The sequence below is a fragment of the Python bivittatus genome, unplaced genomic scaffold (genome assembly GCF_059951505.1).
Source record: "Python bivittatus isolate LINGU-HERP-01145 unplaced genomic scaffold, Pbiv_v1 ctg000020_np1212, whole genome shotgun sequence".
Lineage (NCBI taxonomy): Eukaryota > Metazoa > Chordata > Lepidosauria > Squamata > Pythonidae > Python > Python bivittatus.
Window position 1 is genome coordinate 55538445 of NW_028277030.1, and position 26024 is coordinate 55564468.

Here is a 26024-nt window from a genome sequence, read left to right on the forward strand (position 1 = left end):
ACTCTGGTCAAATTAGATAATTAAGTGTGTATTTTTTATTGTTTGAAGGCTTGCTGATATTCATATTTTGCCCCCAGTTGGGATAGACTGCAGTGATGAAAATAAAATCTTTTCTGCTTGTTTAATTATACCCTAGGGTGGAGTTTTAAATGTGTCAAGAAGTGAGAGAACACCAGCTTTAATAAGCATATAGTGCAATTTTACAGTTCATAAAACAGTAAAATTTAATCCGAGACCAGGAGATTTATTAAATCTCACTCAGCAAAATGGATGTGGGAGTCAGTGAGAATTAAGAGAAATTATTCCAGGGACTATATATTTTATTACACCTGGAGGTGCAGGACAACTTGTTCCTTTAGGCTGTTTCCCCCCATTACTTGCTGACAATCTTTGTAATTGCTATTAACTGAATGTGTTTTAGAAGCAGAAAAATATGCTTTTTCATGGATTCAGTCACATTTAAATTACAATTTGGCAGCAATGTTTGAAGGGGCTGCGTCTAAAGGAAGTAACGTGTGGCTGTAGATGATATAACCCTGCAAGATTATATTAATTGCATTACATGTCTTACATTGGATGAAATAAATGTTGGAAAAGTATTGTGGGTGAAATTTCCAGTTTAGTTTTCATCCAGCACACTTACAGTCACTGAAGATCAAAGCAAATGCACACACAACTCAATACAGCTAGAAAAAATATATATATAGCTTTTATATTATATATAAAAAATATATAGCTTTATATTTTTAAGCATTAAAACATTTAACTGGCAAAAATGGAATAAAGGGCAGGCAAAAATATGAAGAGAAAGAGGCAAGAATGTACATTATCTATATCTCTATATCTGTCAGAGACACTGGAAACAATACTGTGGATAATTAGAATTGACAAGAGCAGAGTAGAGATGGAAAGTAGGACACCAGGGAATCTCTCCTCTATTCTGCACCATGAAGAAAACAATTTGGTGAATGGGGTTGATGAATATATAGTGGTAAGAACGGTTTCTCATGTCCTAATTCTGCTTTGGGAAGTTTGGAGAGCAGGGATAGATTTGGGAGAAAGGGGGTATGGGGGACAAGAACTGTGATGGAATGTGGGTTTCATGCAGAGAAGGAGGAAGATAATGCCAAACTGTTACATACAAGATATTTGACTCCTGGGAAAGTAGGAAGTATGAGAAATAAACTCAAAACAACTCCACCTGGATTGTGTTAAGTATAAGCTGAAGGTCTTTCACAGGTTTTCAAGATGCTTTGCAATACACTAGCTACATTAAAGTATATTCTAGGCTGCTAGCAACTCCTACTTCCTGATCTTGCCTACGTCATCGGGCTGACATTAGCTCAGCATTCCCACCCACCCCATTCTCTGAGTCAAACAAACATTCCATCACAAGAGCAAGGAGAAGCCCCAGTGGTGGAGTGAAAGAGAGGATCACATTGGATACTGCTGTTTCTCTTTTCACTTCTTGCCCACACTACCCCATGCTATTCAGACAATTTTACAAGCAGAATTATTTATATATTTATTTATATATTTGATATTTATTAAAATATCAGATATCACATATATCTCATTGTCCTCATGATAAATTTATATACAGATCAGGAAGCCATCAAGAACAGAACATGGCTCCAGACTGGCTCCAGGTTGGCAAAGAGTGCAACAAGGCTGGATACTCTCTCTTTATTTATTCAACCTATATGCCAAATATATATTAAGGGAAGCTGGATTGGAAGAAGATAAGTGTGGTTTTAAAATTGGAGGAAGAAATATCAATAACCTGCGCTATGCTGATGACACTACCCTGATAGCTGAAAATGCAAAGGGTGTGCAAGCTCTTATAATAAAAGTCAAGGAGCAAAGTGAAACAATAGGGCTAACATTGAATATAAAGAAAACCTAATGACAACAGGTAGAACAACCAGCCAAGAATTGGCATTGAAGATATCAACATGGTGGATAGTTTCTGCCTTTCAGGATCAATCATCAACAGTAAAGGAACAAGCAGTCAAGAAATATGCCACTTGGTAGGGCAGCCATGAAGGCCTTGGAAAATATGTTCAAATGCTGTGATGTGTCTTAACCTACAAAGATCAGAATCGTGCAAGCCATGATATTCCCTGTGACATTCTATGGAAGTGAAAGTTGGACTTTGAAGAAGCAGGATAGGAAGAATATTGACACTTTTGACCTTTGGTGCTGGCGCAGACTCCTGAGAATATTGTGGACAGCCAAGAAAACAAATTGATGGATCATCAAACAAATCAACTTTGTGTTCTTACTCGAGGCACAAATGACCAGGCTCAGATTATCCTACTTCAGACACATTATGTGAAGACTTAGCTCTCTGGAGAAGCTCTAATGCTGAGAAAGATGGAAAGAAAGAGAAGAAGAGGACAACCAGCAGCAAGGTGGATAAAATCAGTTACAGAGGTGATGAGTGCACTGTTTATTAGAGCTGAAAGACCAGGTTAGAGACAGATCATCATGGAGAAAATCTATCTATGTGGTTACTAAGAGTCAAAAACAACTTGATGACACATAATTAAAAATATCAAAGATGCTGTGCTGCAATTAAACAATTATTTTTCTTGTGCTTTCAGACTATGATTTTTAAAAGTATATTGTCACAATAATGTGGTAGGAAATTGATTTTTCTCTGTCCATTTCAAATATATTTTCTTATCTAACCTGATTATGAAAATATAAATATTTTATGGTTGTGACAAAGATTATTGGAAACCCATATCAGGAAAGTTACTCTAACTTTTTTTAATCCAATAACTTTGTGATGTATTCAAGCAGAGGTGGACAATATGTAGCTTCAAAACTTTGTTGCAGCCTCAAGTCCAGATGTTAAAACTGATGATCGTTCTTGTCATTTAGTTCAGGGAGCCCATAAAAACTGTACTAATAAAGCGATATTTAGGTTCTCTTCAAATTTTTAAATGTCTAAAAAATAATATATGAGACCATGTGTTTTGATGTTATCTATTTACCGAAATTATGGAAGTGCTTTTGACTTGGTTTAATCAAAGTGGACCATACATACAAGTAGTATAATTTGGCTATATAATTTCAGCATAGTAAAAGCTGCACTTTGGGGTGACCCACCTGTAGAAAGAAAGGGAGCTGAAATATTATTTCAGCTCCGAGAAATAAAACTACATTCAGAAGTGGCTCATCCAAATGCCTCCTTGATTCAGGAGGGGAGCATGATCAGACTGGCAAAATTCTGTTGTTAGAGCTCATCTCAATAAAATGTAGTTCTGGTCTTCCTGTGGAGTTGCTTTCTAGTTTTGTATACTCAGGGGGACCGACACCTCCTTAAGGAGGTGCTTTGTCTTACAGAAGTATATTATCCCTTCTTGACATTCTTCTAGTATCTTGCAGAGGAATCTTTCTGGTCTCGATGAAGATTTGAGGGATGGGCCTCAATCAGCTGATCTACCTCACCAACAGCAGCTTTTGTGCATGCACAGAAGCAGTTATGTCGACTGAGGCGAAGTGGTAGCACTTAGTCAGCTGAGGGACTTTATGAAGGCACTTAAAATCTCCATTAAAGCAAAGCACCACTTTGAAGATCTGTGTAATATCTCAGTTGAATCCAGAAACAATTAATCAACATGAATGCTTATCTGCTGTAGGGAGTTAACAGCTAGCTAATGGCTTTCTCAGTACTGTGCTATAAGCAGAGAGCTGAAATAATGTTGAAACCATAACAAGTCTGTCTTATCTAATTCCAGCAAACAAATTCGGTTGTGCTTTCTTTATAGTCTTTCAAGAGATTAATTTTTATAATAATGAATGCATAACTAATATTCATACATCCGGTGTTATCCAACATGATCCCTGAAGGATGAACTTCAATAACATGTCAGAGATCTATTAAATACTACATTTTGTACATCAGTTGGACTTTTGATGTAGTCAGTTCTAAACTTTTATCTGTAGCAAATTTGGCATTTTTCATTAGAAGGTATTATTTATTCCATGACTTCTGTGTTCAACATATTCTATGATGCGATTGATAGATAGACAGACAGATGATAGCCAATTTGGTATAGTAGCTAAGATGCTGGCCTAGAAACCAGGAGACTGTGAGTTCCAGTTCTCCCTTAGGCATGGAAGCCAGCTGGATGACTGTGGGTGAGTCACTCTCTCTCAGCCCAACCTACTTCACAGAGTTGTGGTTGTGGGGAAAATAGAAGGAGGGAGCAATTTCTGGAAAGATGGCAGAGGAAGTGGGAGCTGCTGTCCTTGTAATTATATGTTGTGTGCTTTGGAGGGATGTTTCTGAGTGGCACCTGGATGGAAGCTGGGCTGCTGTATTTGCCTGGGCCAATTTGGATTTCTTTAGGCTGGAGTGGACTGGAGGACTATGAAGCCAACCGCATTTGCCACGTCTGTGGACTTGGCAGGTTTTTTTTTTTTTTTTAATTTGGTGGCAGCTTTTTCAGACTGACTTGGTTTCTCTTGAGAGACCTGCTGCTTGGAGGACAGGCTGCTCCTGTTCAGGCTGCTTCAGAGGACAGTTCAGGCTGTTTCCTGGAGGAGTGAGCTGGGGAGCAGGCTGAAGGATGGGCAACACTGGAGGATGGGCTGTTTTTATTCTTTTGCCGTGCTGGCCGTACCAACTGCATTTGTGAACTCAGAGGTGCTGTGGAGACGGTCCCCTCTTGTACCATTTGTTTTTGTTGCTGGACACTGGGGCTTTGGAGGTGTGGGCGGTGGCCAGGTGGGGGGGTTGTAGTAGAGTTGCAGACTATTGTGGACCCCCCTTCCCCATGGAGTCTTTTTGCCTTCCCTCCTGCAGCCCTGAGGAGGAAGAACACTGCAGCTTCCATCTAATGATTAAATGCCTGAGTGCTAGATGTGGGTTTCCCACTGTGGACTGAGGATTGACTTCTTCCTCTTTCTCCTTCCTCTGGGTGAATGCCAGAGGAGGAATTGGTGGAGGGTGAATGGGAAGGGAGCCCTCTACCTGCCAGTGGGGGCAGCAGGGGAGGGGTGCCTGTGAATGCTAGTGTGTGTGAATGTGTTGTAGTGAGGTGGGGAGGTGGTTGCTGGGCACCCTGTGAAGCTAAAGTGCCTCAGAGTGCCTGATTTCCCCTCCCAGGGAAGGTTGGTGAGGACAATAAGAGGTTTCCAGTCTTGGAAATTGAGGGACCTAGATATGGGGATGGGGATAGGTCAAGGTATTATGGTGGTGATAGGCATGAGGAGACATTATGGGAGACAGGGAATGGACTGTTCTCGGGGGAAGATGGGACTGTTGTCTTATACCGATTTTGCATTCTAGCTCCTTGCTCTCAGCCCTAGTACCCTGTCAGCAGAACTTCAGAGGCCCTTGCTTTCGGCTGCTGCTTCTAAATGCCAGTTTGGTCTGCAATAACACCTCCCTCTGATTTAATCATTGATGAGAGGGACAACCTGGCATGTATTAGTGACAACCTGGCATCTACTACTGAGACGGAATGGGAGAGTAGCCCTTTCCTCTGAAACCCATCTGGGAGATTTGCCCATCTGGGTTTCAGGTGTGGCATCAGCCAAGACCCTGGGGCAGGGCTGGAGGTGTGGCGATTGTCATCTGGGAATTTCCTACAGCCTTCAGGGGCACTGCACCATAGGTCATCAGATGTGAGACCCTGTTCATTAAGTTGGGGTCTGGGGATCAGTTGGGATTGTTGCCTCCCTGGTGCACAGCAATCTCCTTGCCTGAGCTCTTTGACTCAATTTCTGGGTTGGCAGTGGAGTTCCCCAGACTTATGGACTTCAATCTGCCTTCTCTAGGCAGGGTCTGAGGCAGCTCAGGAGTTCATGGCCACCATGATGGCGATGGGCCTATCCCAGATCATCCACAGCCTGACATGGGACAGTAGTCATACACTGGATCTAGTGTTCCTGTCGGAGTAATGGCTATGTGATCTGAAATTGGGGAAACACTTGGTATCTCCCTTGTCATGGTCAAATCACACCCTGATTACCATGGGATTCTCTAGTGCCTCTATGTACTGCAGGGAGGCTGGACCCATTAGATTGGTCCACCCCTGGCAACTAATGGACCCAGATGGGTTCCATGGGAGCTGGGGGTTGTTCCTGCTGGTCTGCTGCACGGCCTAGTCTGAAACCTTGGTCACTGCTTGGAATAAGGGGGCAGCTAAAGCTTTGAATCAGATTGTGCCCATGCGACCTCTCCCCTCTTGGGGTCCCAGCACTCCCCGTGATTTATGGAGGAGCTGAGGGAGATGAAGCAAAAGAAGAGACGTCTAGAGCATCACTGTCACTCAACAAGGGATGAAATTGACTGAACACAGGTTAGATCCAATATTAAGGTCTACCTAGTGGCGGTAAGGGCAGAGAAGCATCAGTACTTCTCCACCCTTATTGCATCCTCAGATAGCTGTCCCATAGCCCTGTTTTAGGTGACATGTGCCCTCTTGGGTAGGGGGCTTGGAGAACCTCTTGCAGGGGCACGTGGAGGAATTTGTTTAGCATTTGTCATACAAAGTTGCTTGGATTCACTCTCAGTTGGATGCAGCCTTGTTGCAGGCCCAGAGAAGATGCCTGGGGAAGAGTCTTGCTTTGTTATCTGGGAATGGTTTGAACCTGTTAGGCCTGAGGAATTGGACAGGGTCCTTAGGACTGTGAACTTTCCAGTTTTAGGACTATCCCATCTTCGGTGTTGGATGGGATGGCACTGCCCCAGACAGATCCGGTGTGCAATCTGGGGGTCTTCATGGACTCATGATTCCTGCTTGAAGAGCATGTGGCAGTCGTAGCTAGGAGGGCCTTTGCAAAGCTTTGTGTTGTACACTAGTTACACTCATTCCTGGATCAGGGAGTGCTGTTCACAGTCACTCATGCCCTAGTCACCTCCTGACTGGACTACTGTAATATGCTGTACATGGGGCTGCCCTTGAAGTGTATCTGGAAGCTTTAGCTGGTGCAGAATGTAGAGGCATGGGCAGTTACATGTACCTCTAGAACAGCATATGTTACATCTCTGCTCTGCAAGCTACATTGGTTGCCAGTTTGCTTCTGGGTCCAATTCAAGGTGCTGGTTTTAACCTTTAAAGCCTTTCATGGCATGGGGCCAGGTTATCTAAGAGACTGCCTCCCTGATTATATCTGCCCATCCCATCAGATCTGGCAGAGAAGGCACACTGCAGGTCCCAGGAGCCAGACCTTCTCTGCCATGGCACCTGCCTTGTGGAATCTTCTCCCCCTGGAAGTGAGGTTAGCTCCATCCCTCCTATCCCAAAGGTCCCTCAAGACCTGGTTATGTCATCAGGCCTGGGGGTCCCAGGGGGCTGGTATGATCTTGAGGTGGCTCCCTTACTGCGATTAGCATTTATCCTCTCTTGTGCCTTGTGTTTTTTATATTTTTTAATAATGATTGTTTTTTATATATTTATTGTTTTTTAGTTAAGTGTTGTACGTCACCCAGAGTCACTTTTTGTGAGATGAGCTCACAAATCATATAAATTTGTTAAAAATAAAGAAATAAAAATTATCCATGCTACTTTGAGTTGTTTAAGATAAAGGTGGTATATAATTCTAATAAGTAAATGTATAACCTGCCTTCATTTGTAAATAAAGTTAATATATTTCTTTTATATGAAGAGTGAAATCCAGCATATAATGGAATGCATATAATTCCTTTCCCTTAATCAAAACTATTTTTAGAGGTAATTTTAGTTACAAAGCAAATCAATAAAATATTATTCCTATACCAACTTTTATTGGTTTGAATAATGTTCATAACAACCACAATAATAGTTTCTGAATTATTAATCAGATTGATTGTATATGTATACTACTCATGAACAGAAATTACTGAAAATTCTTTATAATACTCAATTTTGTGATTTGGTTTTACTCTGCATTTTTAAAATATAATTTTATTGAGTTTTATAAAGATTGTTTTCTAAAAACAATTGAAAACAAAACAAAACAAAAAATCCAAACTATTAAAAAAGAAACTATATATTTAACAAAAATATTGAATTCATTTATATTTATGCAGTGAGTTGTCAGAAGCAGCAAGTTATTTTATCCATTTTTAAATTAAATCATTTATTTTATTTAAAGTATTATTTAATTAGTTTACATCTGAAACAAATTAGTATTGGATTTCACATTTTCTCATACTTAAAATAACATTTCCCATTGTTTAAAAATTATATAGTATCCTTCTGCTTCTTAGTTTAGAAAAGCTATCAGTCATTTAAATTATAATAATAAAAAGCAATGCCTTAAAATTGTGCAGTGTTTTCTTCGGCTCTCTGTGGAAAAAATGGTTGACTTATATTTACCTTTAATTATATTGAAAGCTACGACAAATGAATTTTTCCTTAGTAATAGATTAATTTCAAAATGGAACTTAATATTTGAAAACAATGTTACTTCCTACATTTAAGAATTCTTTCTATAGAGTCTGGGCACAGGTAATGGTTGGCTGACCAGAGAAAAGGGCCATACTAACACCATACATAACACCATTGGAGACAGGATTTATAACGTTACTTTGGATTAAGCCAGGCCAATGTTCTATTTTTGGCCATTCTACCCTATGCAATTAGCAATTTTGAAAAAGGGCCTCTGCTGTTGCATTTCCATTTTCTTAGCTGCTAATTAGCTACATTCATTCCTTAATTCACTTCCAAAACATGTTGAAGATTAGCAAGAGTTTGACATGCTGTATCGTACTTAAAAAATAAATGAATATCGGTTTAAGATGACAAAGGATCATTGTCCTGATAGAATTCAAACTGTACCACAATTTTTCTTTCAAATAAGCTGGAGAATAATTCTGTACTCAACCCTCTATATGGTGTTATTGCCCTTGTTACCTTGACTATCAAGGTCTGCCACTTTGATGGAATCTGCTACTTGAAAATCACTAGTGAAATGATAAATGCTTATATTTATCAATACCACAATATTTGGTCCTTGAGAATGTCTTGGTTCTTCAGAATAGAAGATGTGATCCATAAAGCAAACACTGAAAAGAACCAAAATAATTTATGAGTCTATTTTACTGATAGGGAAGTTTAACAACACAGACCATTTATATACCATGATTATAAATAGTATATTGCACCCTTTTATTTATTTATTTGTTTATCAAATTTGTAGTGCTGCCCATCTCACACAAAGAGATTCTGGGTGGCATACAATAAAACCAACAGTTAAACCATTTCACAAAAGCAGATTAAAGCAATCAAACATAAATAAAAACAAGATCACAAGAGGGAAATACATCAAGATTTTACATATGACGCAACCGGTGTGTGGGCTCCCTGTTACCAGGGGATCCCCAGGCCTGTTGAAAAACACACATTGTAAGAAATTTCCAGAAGGTCGCAAGGGCTGGGGTTAAGCTCATCTTGGTTTTTAATACTCATATCTGTGTATAACAGTGAAACTAATAATCTAAACACATTTGCCCTTTTAAACATTTCCCTGAAATAAAATCTTCATTCTAGCTAATTTTTATTTATCTCTCTCTTTTTTTTTTTTTAGCCCTGAACTGTTCTTTCACACTGATAATTTAAGAACATATATGTGAAATAAGATTTAAAAGAACCTGGGTCTGTAATGCTGAGAGATAAAGTAAATTTTTGCCTCACAGTAGCATTTGCTTTGATGTATCTAAGGACAAAAAGCTATCAGCCAGAAGCAAGCTCGCTAGCAAAATAAATGACATGACATTCGTTTATGGAATTTACAGCAGAAGTCTCAAAATGCAATTTATATTTTAAAAATATTAGCATACTGACACTTCAGCACAGCACTGGAAATGCAACGAAGCAATATCAAGGTTGTATAATTAATAGGGAAAAGTTGTGGTGGGAAAAGTCATCAATGCTGCCAGATGACTTTGGAAACCTAGTTTCAGAGCCTCAAAATTTGCCTAAATTAAATTATTTGCCTATAAACCAGATTATCTCTGGTCATCAGGAACAACCTTTCTGTCAGCAATTTGTTTCTGTCTACATCAGGATGGTACTCTGGTGAAGTCACTTCACCCCTTGCCCATCCCTCCCTTAACCACCACCTGTTACTTTTGAGAACAGAAACAATCTCAGGCTTTTCAACTTGATTTCATTTCTCAGCAGTCAGAAGCAGACACAGCCTGCAATCTATCTAGATAAAATTAAGGAAATCCTTTCCCATGCTTTTTTGCTATTGGCTATATGAATATGTGAGGGGATTGGTGAATGTAATTTAACAATTGGCTGGTGTGGGTCTTCCGGGCTGTGTGGCCGTGTTCTTGAAGTTTTGTTTCCTAACGTTAGGAAACAAAACTTCAAGAACATGGCCACACAGCCCGGAAGACCCACACCAGCCATCGTATGCCGGCCGTGAAAGCCTTTGACAATACATTAATTTAACAATTATCTGTAGTTGGAGCAATAATAGAAAGAAAGGGGGAAGAATTGTTCTCTCTCCTGCCACCAATATATGGGCACATTCTTGCTTTTTATCTCCCGTGCCCAAGGAGGTAAAAGCATCATCTACTGAATGGTTTTTTCCTGCTTATCTATTAAAGTGGTCCATTAAAATAGGCATGTGAAAATATGAAAAACAAAATATGAACAATATATGTCTTGATTCCCAAGACATATATTGCAGAATGGAGGCATTCTTGCCACAGAATTTGAATCAAATTGATGCAGAATTTTGTTAGAACATATGTCACACATAATTGTCTTTGGAATCTGGATTTATTACTGCTTAGTATATGAGGGTGGGAAAGTGGAAGAAACTGAGTAACTATATAGATTCTTTGAGAATGATTTGGATTTTGGGGGGGGGGTGTTGTTCCTTTGTGTTTGACAAATATGGTCTAGATTCTCCTAGAAAATATTGTTTCCTAATATTTTCTAGGAGAATCTAGACAATTCTAGTCTCTCCTTACCCATGCCTAAGGAGGGACTAGAACTCACAGCCTCCTGGTTTCTAGCCTGAAGTCTTAACCACTAGACCAAACTGGCTCTTTTTACATTTTTACATTTTTAATGCTTTGCTTTATTGTAAAGTGAGTTGGGATTAATTTGTATGGAGAACATTATAGAAGTTAACTTTGTATTGTGTGATGACAAATTCAGTAATTTCTGGGCTTCCTATTGTTAATTAATTCATTTCACAGCTCACTAATTTTGTCAATGAACAGAAGCAACAGGTTCTTCTGAGAAGAGTTACAGAGTTATACCCACATGCACAGAGTATAGACATGCAATTTCAGTGGAAGACAAAGTATTAAATGCATATATTTTATTTATTATGTATCTGATGCCTCGAACAAAACAGTAGATTATCAAGTTTTCTTCAAGTCTCTTTGCTGGGAATAATGTTGAGTGTAAAGTATAGCCAGATCAGTGCAAATTAAACATTTTTACATTCCAGGAAGAGCTCTATGCACTGAAGAAGAATGTCATTCAATGTATTGTTTTAAAACAAGAATTTAAACAAAATTTAGAAATATTTAGGAAACCATTTGGGGAGCAAGTGAACCTGATAGATGTAATCCCTTCCTAAACCCAACTGGGGAGTAATGGGTAAGGTCTTAAATATTTCTGTCCCCTCATACCAGGGGCCTAGTCCAAATCAGGTCCCTTCTTCATTTTTCTTACTGAGAAAGAAAGGAATATGAAATATGTAACAACATGTACTTTTTGTAGTATGTAATGTAATATTCATGCCTTTGCTTAATAAGGTGACTATCTTATCATTGTCTTCTGTCCTAAAGTAAGGTGGAAAGAGTATGCCTTGCTTTTCCTTGCCTGGCTGTGATGCAATTTCTGTGGGTCATTTTCACAGCATTGCTTGTGTTCTCATTTCAGACAGATGCAGCTTTAATGTATGATGCTGTTCATGTGGTGTCAGTTGCTGTCCAGCAGTTTCCACAGATGACTGTTAGTTCATTACAGTGTAATCGCCACAAACCATGGAGGTTTGGGACCCGCTTTATGAATCTAATTAAAGAGGTAAGTCAGAAGCAAGATATGCTCCATTGTTGGTTAGAAATTCAGCATGTGCAATGTCTTTGGCTTTGAGATGTGCACTCAAGATAGAGGCATATGTTTGTAAGCAGTTTGCACTGAAATTTTTGCCCAGACAGCCTAAACCCACAATATGCTCGATAAACTGAATAATAAATAAATAGCAGGAAATGCTTTGCTAAGAAGTATCATCCCTGCGCAGAATAAAAAATTGTATGAGTACAAAATATAACAGCTGTGTGCAGCAATTTGATGCCTGCCTATATTATTTTCATGCTAAATATTTTCATGCTAAATTTTTTCAACGTACACTCCCCGGTTTCTGAAAGGCCTATATTTTACTAAATGTCCTACATTTTATGAGGTTCAAATTGTACTTAATGTAAGCTTGCATAATAAGATGTTGAGATCTAACATGGATATGTACAAATAGTAGAATGATAAGTGCTGATAATCTTTTCACATGTAATGGTAATGGAATTGTCATGATGCTCTTTTCAGCACTGTGAGTTTAGTTTGTTCCAGGACTGAAAACTATGGATTCAAATCAACCCCAAGCTCAATATTATACAGTAGTCCTCACTTACTGACTGCCTCATTTAGCAACTGTTTGAAGTTATGACAGTGTAAAAAAATAGCTTTGCAACCAATCCTTGTGTTTATGACTGTCACAGTATCCTGCAGTCACACGATCACCATTTGTGTGCTTCACAACTGGCTTGCAACAAGCAGAATTAATACAGAATATGGAAGTAAAATTGTAAGTTGTGGTCATGTGATATTTCACTTAACAGCCACAGTGATTTGCTTAATGACTGAACGGGAAGTAAGGTTGTAAGCCCATTGTGGTCATGTGATTTTCTGCTTAGCAACTGCAGCACTTAGTGACAGAGTTGCCGGTCCCAGTTGTGATTGCTCAGTAAGGACTACCTGTATTTTATAAGGCAATCTTGGCAAATAGAATAGAAGCACTGGAGTCTGCAAATTCTCAAGTTTAAAATAGGAATGGCTAGCTGTCTCTAGAAACTGAACAAGGACATCATTCAATATCAAATCAAGGTCTATTAATGTGGAGACTTACCACTAGTGTGGGCATGGAAATTCTTCAAACTTTGGCATTTTCTTATATGTATGGCCAGAAGTGTATGAAGTTGATTCCTCCCTCCCCCACATATTTTGATAGCTGTCTATATTTCTGAATTAAGCTCTGAGCTTTAAAATGAGCTTGCAATGATCATAACTGTGCAAACATATATCATTCTATGTAACACATTTTATAGGAAATGAGATCTTTCAACAACATTTTGGTAGGGCATGGTTCTATTCCCATTTATTTGGAACTTTTGAAGAAGTTGGCCACAGATATATTTAAATGCAAGTAATGACTGCCCTCCCTCCCCAATCCATTACTATGATGCAGTTCTCATTTGCTTAATCTTGTGATATCTTATGGAATGTCTATGGGACAATTTCTGCATGTTGCACCCTGATTTCCCCCCTTTTTCTTGCTATAGGAACAGTAGAAGGTAGGATCCAATTTGATGTTTTTGTTAGCAAAAGTAATTTCTCTGGGTGCAATGGCAAGAGTCAATTTTTTTTTCCTTAGGAACCCTTTGAAGGGAATAAAAGAATATCCACTTGAACTAGCAGAAAACTACCAGCACAGTGCTGAATTCTACCTAGGGCAAAATTCATAATTTTAATTTTCCATAGTCAAAAATGAATATTAGAGATTAATACTATGAATGTATTTTGTATGAATGGTATTGAATGCAGTAAAGACTGTGTTACACAAAGTGATAAGATGTGTTATATAAAACTCATAACTGGAGATATACTGAGAGACGGCAACAGAGAACAAAAATCCCTATATCCTAAATAAGGAAATAATGAAAACGTTTCAAATATCAGTCTTTTTCATCCTAGTCATGAAGCGCTATGTGTGGTATGTAGTGGGAGATAGAATGGAAAGGTATTAAAGTATTGTATGCAGAGATTAAAGAAAAGTTGGTTTAATTATCAGAAGAATGCCAGAAATCCCAAAAGTGGATATGATTTTTTTTTTAATATCGGCTATAAGGAAAATGATTTAAATTTAATGAATAATTAATAATTCCATCTTGGCAGTCATTAATTTATTCATTTCTCTCGCTCTCCCACACTCTCTCTCTTTCTTACTGCTTACATATGATTTTTTTTCCCCCTATTTTCCTAGGCTCACTGGGAAGGTCTCACTGGCAGGATAACGTTCAACAAAACCAATGGTTTAAGGACAGATTTTGACTTAGATGTCATTAGTCTTAAGGAGGAAGGTCTTGAAAAGGTACTTAAGTTACTTAAGTCACAATTTAAGTCACAACTGATAATGCTTCAAAAGAATAATATTTCTGATTTCTCTTTACAAATTTTCTTTAAAAATTACTGGACCCAATGTACACAGTTGCATTATCTGTTTATAAGGTATTTTGAAAAAAAAAAATAGCTATGATGGCTAGTTCTTTTCTTTAAAGTTGCATATAGAAAGCTATGGCTGTCATTACATTGATACAAACCTTGTACATTATTAATATTAAAGTAATGGAAGCTGTAATGGTATATGGGAATGACGTGGGGAGACAAGAGCCACAGACTAGACAATGGTCAGAAAAGCAGCAACTCAGCCCACAGCAGGAATGGAGACATGGCAAACATTTCAGAAGGGACTCTAGTTTCTTGGACTGCAAAGGCAAAGTGGGGAGATATATACTTTCAGATTTGCAAGATTCTGTTAACATAACCTTACAATAAAGATAGAGCTAGTACTCTGGGGTGTGCTTCTTGGCTGGACTACCTCAAAAAGCTGTCAGAGGTTATGCAGTTATATAACTGTCAGCCCTTTGAAAAAGTCCAGGTCAATGAACAGGTACAACAGGGATTCCAGAAATGTTCTTTATTGTTGTAGGGTAGAACAGCAGAATCTTTAAAGCCTACTAGGGTTTTTATCTGCCCCATCTTATACCAAACAAAATCAAAGTGGAGCCATTTTGAGTTTATTTCTCATTTTTTCCTCTTTCTTAGGACTGAGTAGTCTTTTCTGTAAGGTCCCCCTTAACAATTTGCTCATTCCTTTCCCATTCCCAAGAACAGGTCTACATTCCTTCATGATAACCATCTACATATATTAATTCTGTCAGTTGAAAAGTATTTGCATGCCACTCTTGTAACTCTAAAATTTTTTAAATCTCCTAAAGATTCAGGAGGCAATATCAATACTGGTGAACTTCCATTGTTTACTATATTGTATTTTAATTAATATTTATTCTTTTACTGTAAATCAACGAGAGTCGCTTCCAGTGAGATGGGAGGTAACAAATGTGAAATATAAACAAAACAAACAAACAAACAAACAAATAAATATTTTTTTATGTATAAAGTGCATGTTTCCTTCACTTTATATGAATTTTCTATTATGCGATTGATCATTTTTGTCCAAGAATTTGCTTTATGCAAAAACAAAAATAAAAAAGCCCCCCAACCCCAAAATGGTATTCTGCAATTTGTGCCAGCATAGTCAATTATGCCAACAGTCTGGAAACATGCCAAGGCATTTTCCCACCAAAACCCCTTTTCTGTCTTTGCCTCAAGTCTTGTATCCAGATGGAGTCACAGGATTTAGGCCAGTTGGAAGAGATTCAGAGAAGGACAGTGAGAATGATCAGAGGATAATGAAATTGCTGGGAATATTTAGCTGTGAGAAGAGAAAACTGAAGGGGATATGATACAGTATGGTACTGGGTGACCCCTAAGGTCTCTTCCAACTCTGTGAATCTCTGATTCTTCAAATTATAGCATCCATAGAGTAAGATTAACACCTGTTCTTTACACTTGCAGGAATGTTTTAATTAATTTAATATTCTTGTACTGAGTGGAGGGCTTGATTTAAAGCCCTTTCTGGCTCTGTGATCCTATTTGTTAGGTGAAGCTTTATCAAATATTTTTATCATTTGGAGCCACACAAGTTCTTTCATTTATTGCAACCTATTTCTGACTGGTTGAGTTGGTTAAAGTTCACTTTTACATTGTTGAGTTGGCTGCCAATACCTTTCTTTTAGAGCAGCTTTAGAATTAAAATATTTATGCTGAGCAAATTAACAGCAAAAAATATGGGGCTAAAGTTAATATTTTCTGGAGAAGCTTAATTACCGGTTAAAACTAGCATCAGTGCATTATAATCCCATTAAAGCATATAGCGTAATATGTTGGAACTGTTCATATATGTTTTAAGGCACTACAAGAAATGAAGTGTTGGTTGTCGAGCAGCTGTAATTCTTTCTTAAAAAAAAAAATTAAGCCCATAGACCATACTAATGGAACTAGTCAACAACCTCCCAGAGTCACTGGGAGTCATGTGGCATATAAATTTAATAAATTAAATTAAATTAATTAAATTAACTATGAAGGAATAACTGTTGATTCACAGTGCAATCATAATAAATTCTAAATAGTATCCCTGATGACAATAGACAAAAAATGACTGGGTATGAGATTTTAAACTATCAGTGTTACACAAATGTTGCCTTTTATATATTATTATTAAACATGTACTGACTTATACACTAGGGAACTGATAGTCTTAATCTTGATTTTGTATAGTTCTAACAGTGTAATGTGTGGAGCCGGTCATTTATAAACCAGGTTTTTAGACTATATAGATTTGTCTATGCATGTATGAGTTTGCGTCTATGTATATGTAAACAAAGCCATCTGAGATTTAATTAAACATTGTTAAGCAAACCACAACTTAGTGCAATATGTAAACCAGGCCAGTCTCTCCTTCTGGAAGCTATTTTTGTGCCCCACCCTCCATCCCACTTGCCAATCCAACAGTGAAAGAAATATGTTGAGGAGACCGTGGCAGTGAGATCTGCTATATATTATTTTTGGTGGTCAGAGCAAGACCACTATCTTCAACTTCTTCCCTAAAATGACTTTTCTTCAAAATAGGTTTTGGAAGAGAACTTCAAACTAACCATTCCAACAGAAACTGCGGGAATATATATATAAATATATATATATTTACAGAAATATTTTAAAAATTTGTTGCTAAAATTCAGTAAAAGCTTTTCAACTAGCTGTATTCTATTAAACTTACCAGCATAAATTGGATTTCCAGGATTCAGAATGAATTTGTTTCATTCTGCCAATTTGGTGCCAGAATCCAAGTGAAAATCTAATTCGGCCAAATTGTTTCAGAAGCAAAAGTGCCTGTGTTTGGAATACTGGTATTTGAGACATTCTTCTTCAAACATTTGTACTGCCTTTAATTAGCTAGTGCTGCACTATTTGGAGTATCAGCCACATATACATCAGTTGTTTAGAACAGTGGATAATTGTGATTGAATAGAAGGGAGTGGGGGTGAGTTTCCACTTCATAAAATTTTTCTGACTTGGGAGGGAGGAATGCAGTTGATGTGTCAAAATGTAATCTATGAGAACCGAATACAGGATATCTTTACATGAATGTGTGTGCATGTGTACAGTGAAAGATAACTTATGTGTGGAGAATATATATACACCAAGCCATTATATATATATAAATAAAATCTATCTATCTATCTATCTATCTATCTATCTATCTATCTATCTATCTATCTATCTATCTATCTATCTATCTATCTACCTTCCTACCTACCTACCTACCTACCTACCTACCTACCTACCTACCTACCTATCATCTCCTTTAGAGAACAGAATTTAAATGGAAAATTATGCACTCAATAGTCTATACATCATTTTTACCCCAAATGTCACACTTTGCTACATATATTTTGAAATTCAGTGAATCACATTTTAGGCCAGCTGCTGCTAATAAAATGATAGCTGAAATTACACCACAGGAGAACAGGAGACAGTGTTTGCAGTTTAAACAGTTCTTCTAGTAGATGAAAAATAACTCATGCATGATATATTCTTATCCTGTTTCATAGATTGGAACCTGGGATCCTGCAAGTGGCCTTAATATGACTGAGAATCAAAAAGGAAAACCAGCAAACATAACTGATTCCCTTTCTAATCGTTCCTTAACTGTAACCACCATTTTGGTAAGTTATCCTTCATGCAATTAGTTTTCAGAAGTTCAGCTATAGTTGAAAACTACAAAAGTCACAGTGCATAAAATAATAATTACCAGCCTTTGTATGTCATAGTTATTTAGCAATTACTGATTAATAAATAAACTGAAATATCTCATTAACTATGGGATTTTACCATCATCTATAAAGATAGCAATTTATTTTAATTTTAGTGCTATAATCTCAGTTGACTAATTATTTAACATTCTTGTGATTTCTCAACATTTTAATATTTAGACCGAATCTGCTATGCTAGATTTGGGGAAAGAGTTTCAGTGGGAGGATATATAATTTTTAGATTCAATTAAATATTAATTTAGCAAAGAAATTATTTCCAAAAAGTAGTGATTCTTTCAGTCTTCTTCAATTTTTTTCTAGATTTAGTTTCAAATTTAAATCATAAAAGAAATATACCTCTCTAGAATAATTCCGTAAATGTAGAAGGATTAAAACATTTTTTAAATTTAACTCCAAAACTTTTATTTAAGCTAATAGTGGTATGCAATACAGTTTGAATTTGAATTTTTATTTATTTTCCCCCCACCACATTTGAGAGACTCAGGATCCTAGTTAGAGTTCAAAAGATTTGTTTCAAGCTTGAAGTAGCTGTCATATGTTTGAAATGGGTTGGTCGGGTCATCGTGGAAATGTTTCAAGTTTGAAATGGCGTGCCTAAACCCCCCCCCCCCAAAAAAAGCTATTTCATGCTCAAATACATCTCATTTTTGATTGAAACAGATCAAAATTGAAACATTTTGCAACACCCTTTAGACTGTGTTTATTAGCTATTATATTTTTATTTGTCCTTGAGGCAGGAGTAAGTATTATGATATGACTGTTTGGAAACAATGCATTTTATTCTAATATAAATAAGTAATATTTTACATGAGTCTATTGCACATAAATATTGTGTGATGAAGGGCACAGTGGGAAAACAGCAAAAGCAACAACATTTTGCTGGCCAGATTTCTACTACAACCACAAATCACTTCTTAAACTAAACAGCAGTTCATTTTTATACAGTGTTAAAAACAGAAAGGAAACATCTGAACTTGTAATAGAAGTGTGAAATTTTACATTTTACATTATAATTATGATTATGGAAACCTTGGCCATCAGAACATATAGTGGAAACATTAAAATTCCAGATACATGGATGTTTCATTCTCTGCATATAATTTTCCAGAACTGCAAGCTTCATTTTAATTAATTTGCTTTATGCTTTGTTATATTATCATTATCTTTTTGGCATATAGTCACACAAAATACTTGCAAATACTTCAAAATCAGGTAATCCTACACAAATGCCAGAATAATTCAATGTTCTGAAACTCAGCTAATTATACTGTTCTAATTCTGTATTTTGTCTGTTTTTTTTTTCCTTTAAAAATAATTGTTCATGGATTTGTTTTAAAAAGTTGTTATTCCTACAATTTAAATTCTGAGCTGAACAATATTCTCCTTCTATCCCATCCAAAATTGTAGGAACCATTTGCTGAACAGGGTAGATTCCATATCAAAATGTCTTAATTCTTTTCTTGTCTGCTTTAATTTGTGGTCAAAGGGAAGAATTTTATTAACAATGTGGTACAAGTAGCTTGTGTGTTTGTGGTAAATAATTTTTAAAATATAAGCTTTTTTTAAATTGGACTTACTTCTAAGGGTACCCGTTTAGGGACTGGCTTGACAACGATTTCAGTTCTACATTGTTTTAAATTGCCCTCCATCACCCTGATGTCCTTCAAATATGTTGAACTATATCTTCCATACTTCCCAACGACCATCTGATAGCTGTCATTTTGGATATAAACTGAGTTCAGTGCAGCACAGATACTAGTGTTGGGGAAAGTCTGCTGTCGCTATTATTCATTTATTTCTGTTCTTAAATCTACAAAGTGAATGTCATTCATCTATGAAATATGCATCTCCATACTCTCCAAGATTCTTCCTTTACTACAGTGAAAGTCTAACAAGAAGAAATGATTGTGAATTTTTCACCAAACTTTTTTTTTTTTTTAATGTGTAACCAACCAAAGAAGCTGGAATTCAGGCTTGTTAGTATGTACACTGCTCACAGTAAGTGGAAACATCTGGCAAGGCTTTTCTAGACCTGGAAGCTATGCAGAGTTGCTTTAGTATTTCAGTGGGATGTTGCCAGCGTATAGCAGGGCAAAAGCCTAGAGTGGGAAGTTGAAAAATACCCTGAAAAAAAGCAAAGAAGAAATTTTTGGCATGCAGTTGTCAGAAATACTGTGTGAATGTTTTTCTGAAGTTACAGGGTATTGAGCTTAATTTGAAAGAGACATTACTTAATGGGAACAATAAAACAGATTGTATTTTTATTGAGACACTTTTCCTGTTTATATTCTAAAGAGTGATAGGTTCAGAAGACCGTCTTAAAGACTGGCAGGTTGGTTACAGTGTATGTCTACATGGCTGCAACCAGAAATGCTTAACTGCTTTTCATCATATATCTTACGATAATAGCTCCATAGGTAATTGTTTTCTTTTGGTGTTTCTGCAACACAGCAAAGTAATAGGATGGAGGCTTCTGCAATGAAATCTGAGGAAAATTTCTGGTTTTATATAATGATTTTCAGCTGTTGCTTAAGTATTGGTAGCTTCACTTTTATAGTCTTCACTGAACAGCATGCAATCACTTTATAAAACAGCTCCTTATTTTTCATTTCAAAGGTCTTTCTATTTCAGAAATATGTTAGCAACAGAACTCAATGCTGTGCCTTCTATATCTCTAGAAGAAAGCCCTCAAGAATGACTGAGATAAAACAAATTTAAGTTTGCTTAAGAAAATACTCACTGAGTTTATCATTATAAGCTTCTCAGCCTGTCCTGAGAAGTAACAACAAAGAAACTAAGAAATATAGAGTTTTTATTCTTGTCGGCAGTTACAATTTCTGTCCTAAACTATTTGATGGAAATAGCAGCATATATTGTGAGGAGGAACATGCCAGCAGCAGAAGAAAAGAACCTTATAGAACCTGGCACCAGTATAGAAGGCAGAATAGCTGCTTATGGATGATGATCATGCATAGTGTTAAGGTGCTGGACTAGAAGCAGGAAAACCCAGGTTTTAATCCTCCCTTAGGCATGAAAACCAACTGGGTGACTATGAGCCAGTCACTCTCTTTCAATGCTAGATGGAAAGTTCAAAAATATCTGTCTACCACCCATACTAGACCAGCATGTTAGATGACAGTCTATAACTTTTAGTGATGAAAGGCAGTTTGATGTAGTAGTTAAGGCATCAGGCTGGAAACTGGGAGACTGTGAGTTCTAGTCCTGCCTTAGGCACAAAGGCAGCTGAGTGACTTTAGGTTAGTCTCTCTCTCTCAGTCCTAGGAAGAGGCTGCCCAGAGTCACCTATTCGGAGAGATGGGTGGCATAATAAATAAACAAACAAACAAACAAATAAGGGAGGCAAGGACAAACTACTTCCAAAAAACCTTGCCAAGAAAACTAGTCCAGGCAACCACCAGTAGTCAATACTGGCTTGAAGGCACTAAAAAACAAAACAAAAACCTTCAGTGAAGAGGCATTCATCCTGCAGTGGATTGACTGTGGCTGATCATAATGATCAGTATTATCTATATCTATCTATATCAGATTATATCAGGTTGTCTGTTAGACTCTAGTAGGATATGCTGAGATAAAGAAACAACAAGAATAGATACTTTTATTCCAAGATGGATATCTTGCTCTTCCACAAAACGTTAGTTGAAAAAAAATGTTACAACACTTACAAAAGTTATTTAAAAAAAATTACAAAAAAATTAAAGGTACAACTATATCCCACAAAGATGTTTCCAAGCTAGCTTAAAAAAAAGCTAACGTTACACTAACACTTCAAAACATGTATACCTTACAGTGGTGGGCAGAATTAAAGAAATAGAAAGCAGCATAGCTCTGTAAAAGGGTGCTACATCTAAGTGGAAACATTCTTTGTGATGTCACTGTTAAGTAGGCCTTTGCCAGTTAGCTTTCTGTTGTATCTTAGATGGTGCTGACATTCAAAAAGAGGCCTCTGTTGAAAAGCTTACAGTGTGGGGAGGCAGACAGAGAGGTGAGCAGTTCTTCTGAAATTTAGTAAGATGTAACCAGGACAAAGTTGCCTGTCCTTTCTAGTTTAACAGCAAATACCAAACAAAGTGGTAATCAGAAAGGGGAAGAGCTAATCAAATCCAAAAGGAAGTGGTATCTCTAAATAGATTTAGTTTAGCTGGTCTCTGGGATCAACAGAACAGCTACTCAACTTACAGAACTGAGTCTTAAGGCAGTAATTATTTAAGGAAGCCAGCTCCTGGTTGCTTCCCAAATCACCTCATCTGGCTAAGGTGACAAACCACAGTACGTTTACAAGGTTGTGCTATGATGCAGCAAATGTCACACTACTACATGAGCTGCATTGAAGAAACAGAGTGTACTGCATGGGTGAGAATTTCCCCTCACTTTTTTCAAGGAACAGCTTATTCACTCTAGGAAAATCCCATACAAGCAAAGAAAGGATCCAGTAGTAGTTGCTGAAGAATTGGAAAGAGGATGAGACTAAAATAGGTTCAGGAATGAAAGTGGGAGGGGAATTCAGTAGATCTCATTTTCAATTTGCAGTTCATTTTTAATAATATGGAGGCGTCCCCATACTAGTTTGAAGGAAGCATAAAAAGATTTGGCTGCAGGTTTGTGATTATAATAAAATAATAATAAGTCGGGCATAACAAGAGAATTGTATGCCTTTGAAAAGGGTGTAAACATTATCTTTATTGTCTTACTGGATCACTCCTTTGCCTGGTTGCTGACTGAACATCCACCTTCTGATGCCTGGGCAATGATTGCACCCATCTCATTACTATGGAATGCATAATTAGGAATCTTGGACTCTTTTTACCAAGGGCCCAGAAGCACATCTCTCACAGAGATGGGTCAGATGATGTACTTTCTGAGGGCTTGGGATCCCTTCTGGCTGAGTCTTGAGGAATTCCAGATTTTCAGAAGAATATTCCAGGGACAGGGACTAAATAGGAAAGAAATCACATGTTGTCCATTTCACTACCAAGTTTCATTCTGCTTCTTGCTACTTTACTTTGCAAATATTTTTAGAACTCCTTATGAACATTCATACAAAAATTCATATACATTTTTCAGACATTTCTCCTTTTTTACCTTTTTATTCAATGTATCAGCTGCATCCTTTCACTAAAATTATACATTACATATCATTCCCCTTTTGAATGCAAGCTTGATATGTTTTCTATTAAAATATGCTTCTTCTGTTTCAAACCTGTGATAGCCTTGTAGGTAAACTTGATGGCTTGAAATCCTATCAGCTCTGTATTCTCATTTTCTTAGGACAGAATGTTTTTGCAGTTATTCTGGAATGGGTTCTGGGACTCTAATCACTTCTTCAAGAAAATTGGTCAGACATACACTTCCAAGTGAACTGATCTTTGATTGTGTCTAGTCTCTGTGGAACTCTGCTGGGCTACACAATCAGTACATGCTGACATGATGAACAAGTCTAAATAATTTTCTTTGCTGCAACTCTGGAAGGTGTGAAACTTTCCTGGCATATTATCTCCTCTCAAAAACAAAATCTTTGTCCTGGCACAGACATGTTATCTTGTATTAAGCTACATGCAACATTTAAAGAATCTTGAATTCTTTACACTGAAGTGATTTCCTCTCCCCCCCCCCCCCAATATTCTTGTTGGATCTATAGGTTTATGTTATTAGAGCATTTGAGATCAGTGGGATTTAAAGTTCATGAGCAATGTCAGTCTGAACACTAGCAAGGGAAGCCACAAAAAGAGCTGGACAATGTTGCTTTTCCCACAGCTCCAATTTGCAAATTACTGAAGCTCAGAGTTTGACTGTTTTATATTATTTGCTGACTAGAGACTTATAAAGGAGAGCAAACCTTGGATGTTATAAGACAAATACTTGTGTATCTCTTTCTGGTGCAGTGGCTTACATATCACAGCAATCTGTTTTGCAGAGTAGCTAAGGAAGTTGGAAGGAGAATTTCATTGACTTACCTATTTTTATTCCTCCCAATGCAAATCTAGCTAGGAATCAGTTGACATTTCATCTTGGTGTGTTTTGACCAACTGTCCTCTCATTATGGGTATAGGTATACGGTATTGGTCCACTAACCTCTATAATTTGTTAACATAACTCTACAGCAGATACAGTTGCTGGCCATTTTTATTGGAATGAAAGAGATTTTCCACTGTTTCCACTTGCTTATTTTCAAGAAACAGGTCCTGGAATATTAGCAAAAGTTTTGTATTTGTTTTATATTGTGAGTCCCTATCCAATAATTGCCAGTGTTCTGTCAATTGTTGGGAATGTTTGCAATTCAATGCATTACTTAGTGGGCTAGGTATCTTCAGAGACTAGCAGGTTTAGTATGATTTTAGAAAGCAGTCACAATTGGAGATTCAGAAAGAAAGAGATTATTAGCTCCATGTAATTCTCAATTAAATCTGTTTGCAACTGTGTACCTCTAGCTCACCCCAAGAAATGATGAAACGTACTGACTGGTGAAAGCACAATGTGTCCGTGTGTGTGTGTGTGTGTAAAATGAAGAGTTTGTAGCTGGATTGTAATAATTATAACTAGTACTTTAAGAGCAGAGTCAATCAACATATTTAGCCTGATTCTTAATTTCGATATGATAGAAAAATAAAGAAGTGTTTTATAGCAAATCATATTATATCTGTACTAGCATATAGTATCACTATGTCTCCAAGGTTTCTGATGGGTCTTTCCAAGTGCTACCTGAAGCTGAAGCCAGAATATCTTATTTGGATAGTGTGTGCACTATTACTGAGCTATAATTGAATGGAGCTTAGATGTGGTGAAATTTGAGAATTGTGCCCATTGTTTACTTCAGTAATGTCCACAATGAATGACTCATCCATAAAACCACTGGATTACATTTGTTTCTTATTATTAATCCACATTTTGAAAAATGTAAATACTGTACAGCTTTCAATTTCCAAGCAATTATAATGTTTAACTGCTATCTTTAATTATGTAATCACAGTTGCTAAACTGGAGAAAGTGCCCATTTCAGATTCAACTAGGAAAGATATATTCCCCTAGTAATAGCTGAATAAATCAAAAGTAAGTTGTCTCTCAATAAAGATAGCATTCACCCTTACCTCTGTGCACATAAGGGATATCACTCATGCCATAGTCATCTCCCGTATAGACTATTGTAATGCGCTCTACATGGGGCTACCCTTGAAAAGTATCTTGAAGCTTCAGCTATTTCAAAATGCAGCCCCATGGGCAATTTTAGATGCCCCAAAGATGGCACATGTTACACATTTGCTGTGTGAGCTGCATTGGGTCCCAGTTTGCTTCTGGGTCCAATTCAAGGTGTTGGTTATCACCTGTAAAGCCCTACATGGCAGGGGACTGGGTTACCTGAGGGACCGTCTCACCCCCATTATATCCACCCGTCCCACCCAGTTAGGCAGAGAGGGTATGCTACAGATCGTGTCAATGAAAGAATGTCAACTGGTGGGGTCCAGAAAGAGAGCCTTCTCTGCCATGGCCCCCACCCTATGGAATACTCTCCCCCCAGAGGTGAAGGAGGCTTTGTCCTTCTGGAAAGCAGTCAAGACCTGGCTGTGCCAACTGGCATTGGGCAAAAAATGGGGCAACCAACCCTGAGGGTGGCTAACACCTTGAAGATGCTCCCATAAGTTAATGTCTTACTGATCATCAGCATCTTGGAAGATATTATTATTCGTGCATGTGTTTAGTTTTATTATATTTTTACTGCATTTTATACTGTTTTTACTGTATTTTAATTAATATTTATTGTTGTTTTATTGTGAACTTCCCAGAGTCACTTCTTTGTGAGATGGGCGGT

General features: G+C 37.3%; 1 protein-coding gene across 1 annotated transcript in view; it reads left to right on the forward strand.

The window, feature by feature from the left end:
• The window catches only part of GRIK2 (glutamate ionotropic receptor kainate type subunit 2), a 617875-nt gene that overhangs the window by 403644 nt on the left and 188207 nt on the right, over positions 1-26024 (forward strand). The window contains exons 9-11 of the mRNA XM_088138810.1: positions 11856-11999; positions 14230-14337; positions 17981-18094. Of these exons, the coding sequence (XP_087994936.1) occupies positions 11856-11999; positions 14230-14337; positions 17981-18094 (366 nt within the window). The remainder of the gene's footprint in view (positions 1-11855; positions 12000-14229; positions 14338-17980; positions 18095-26024) is intronic.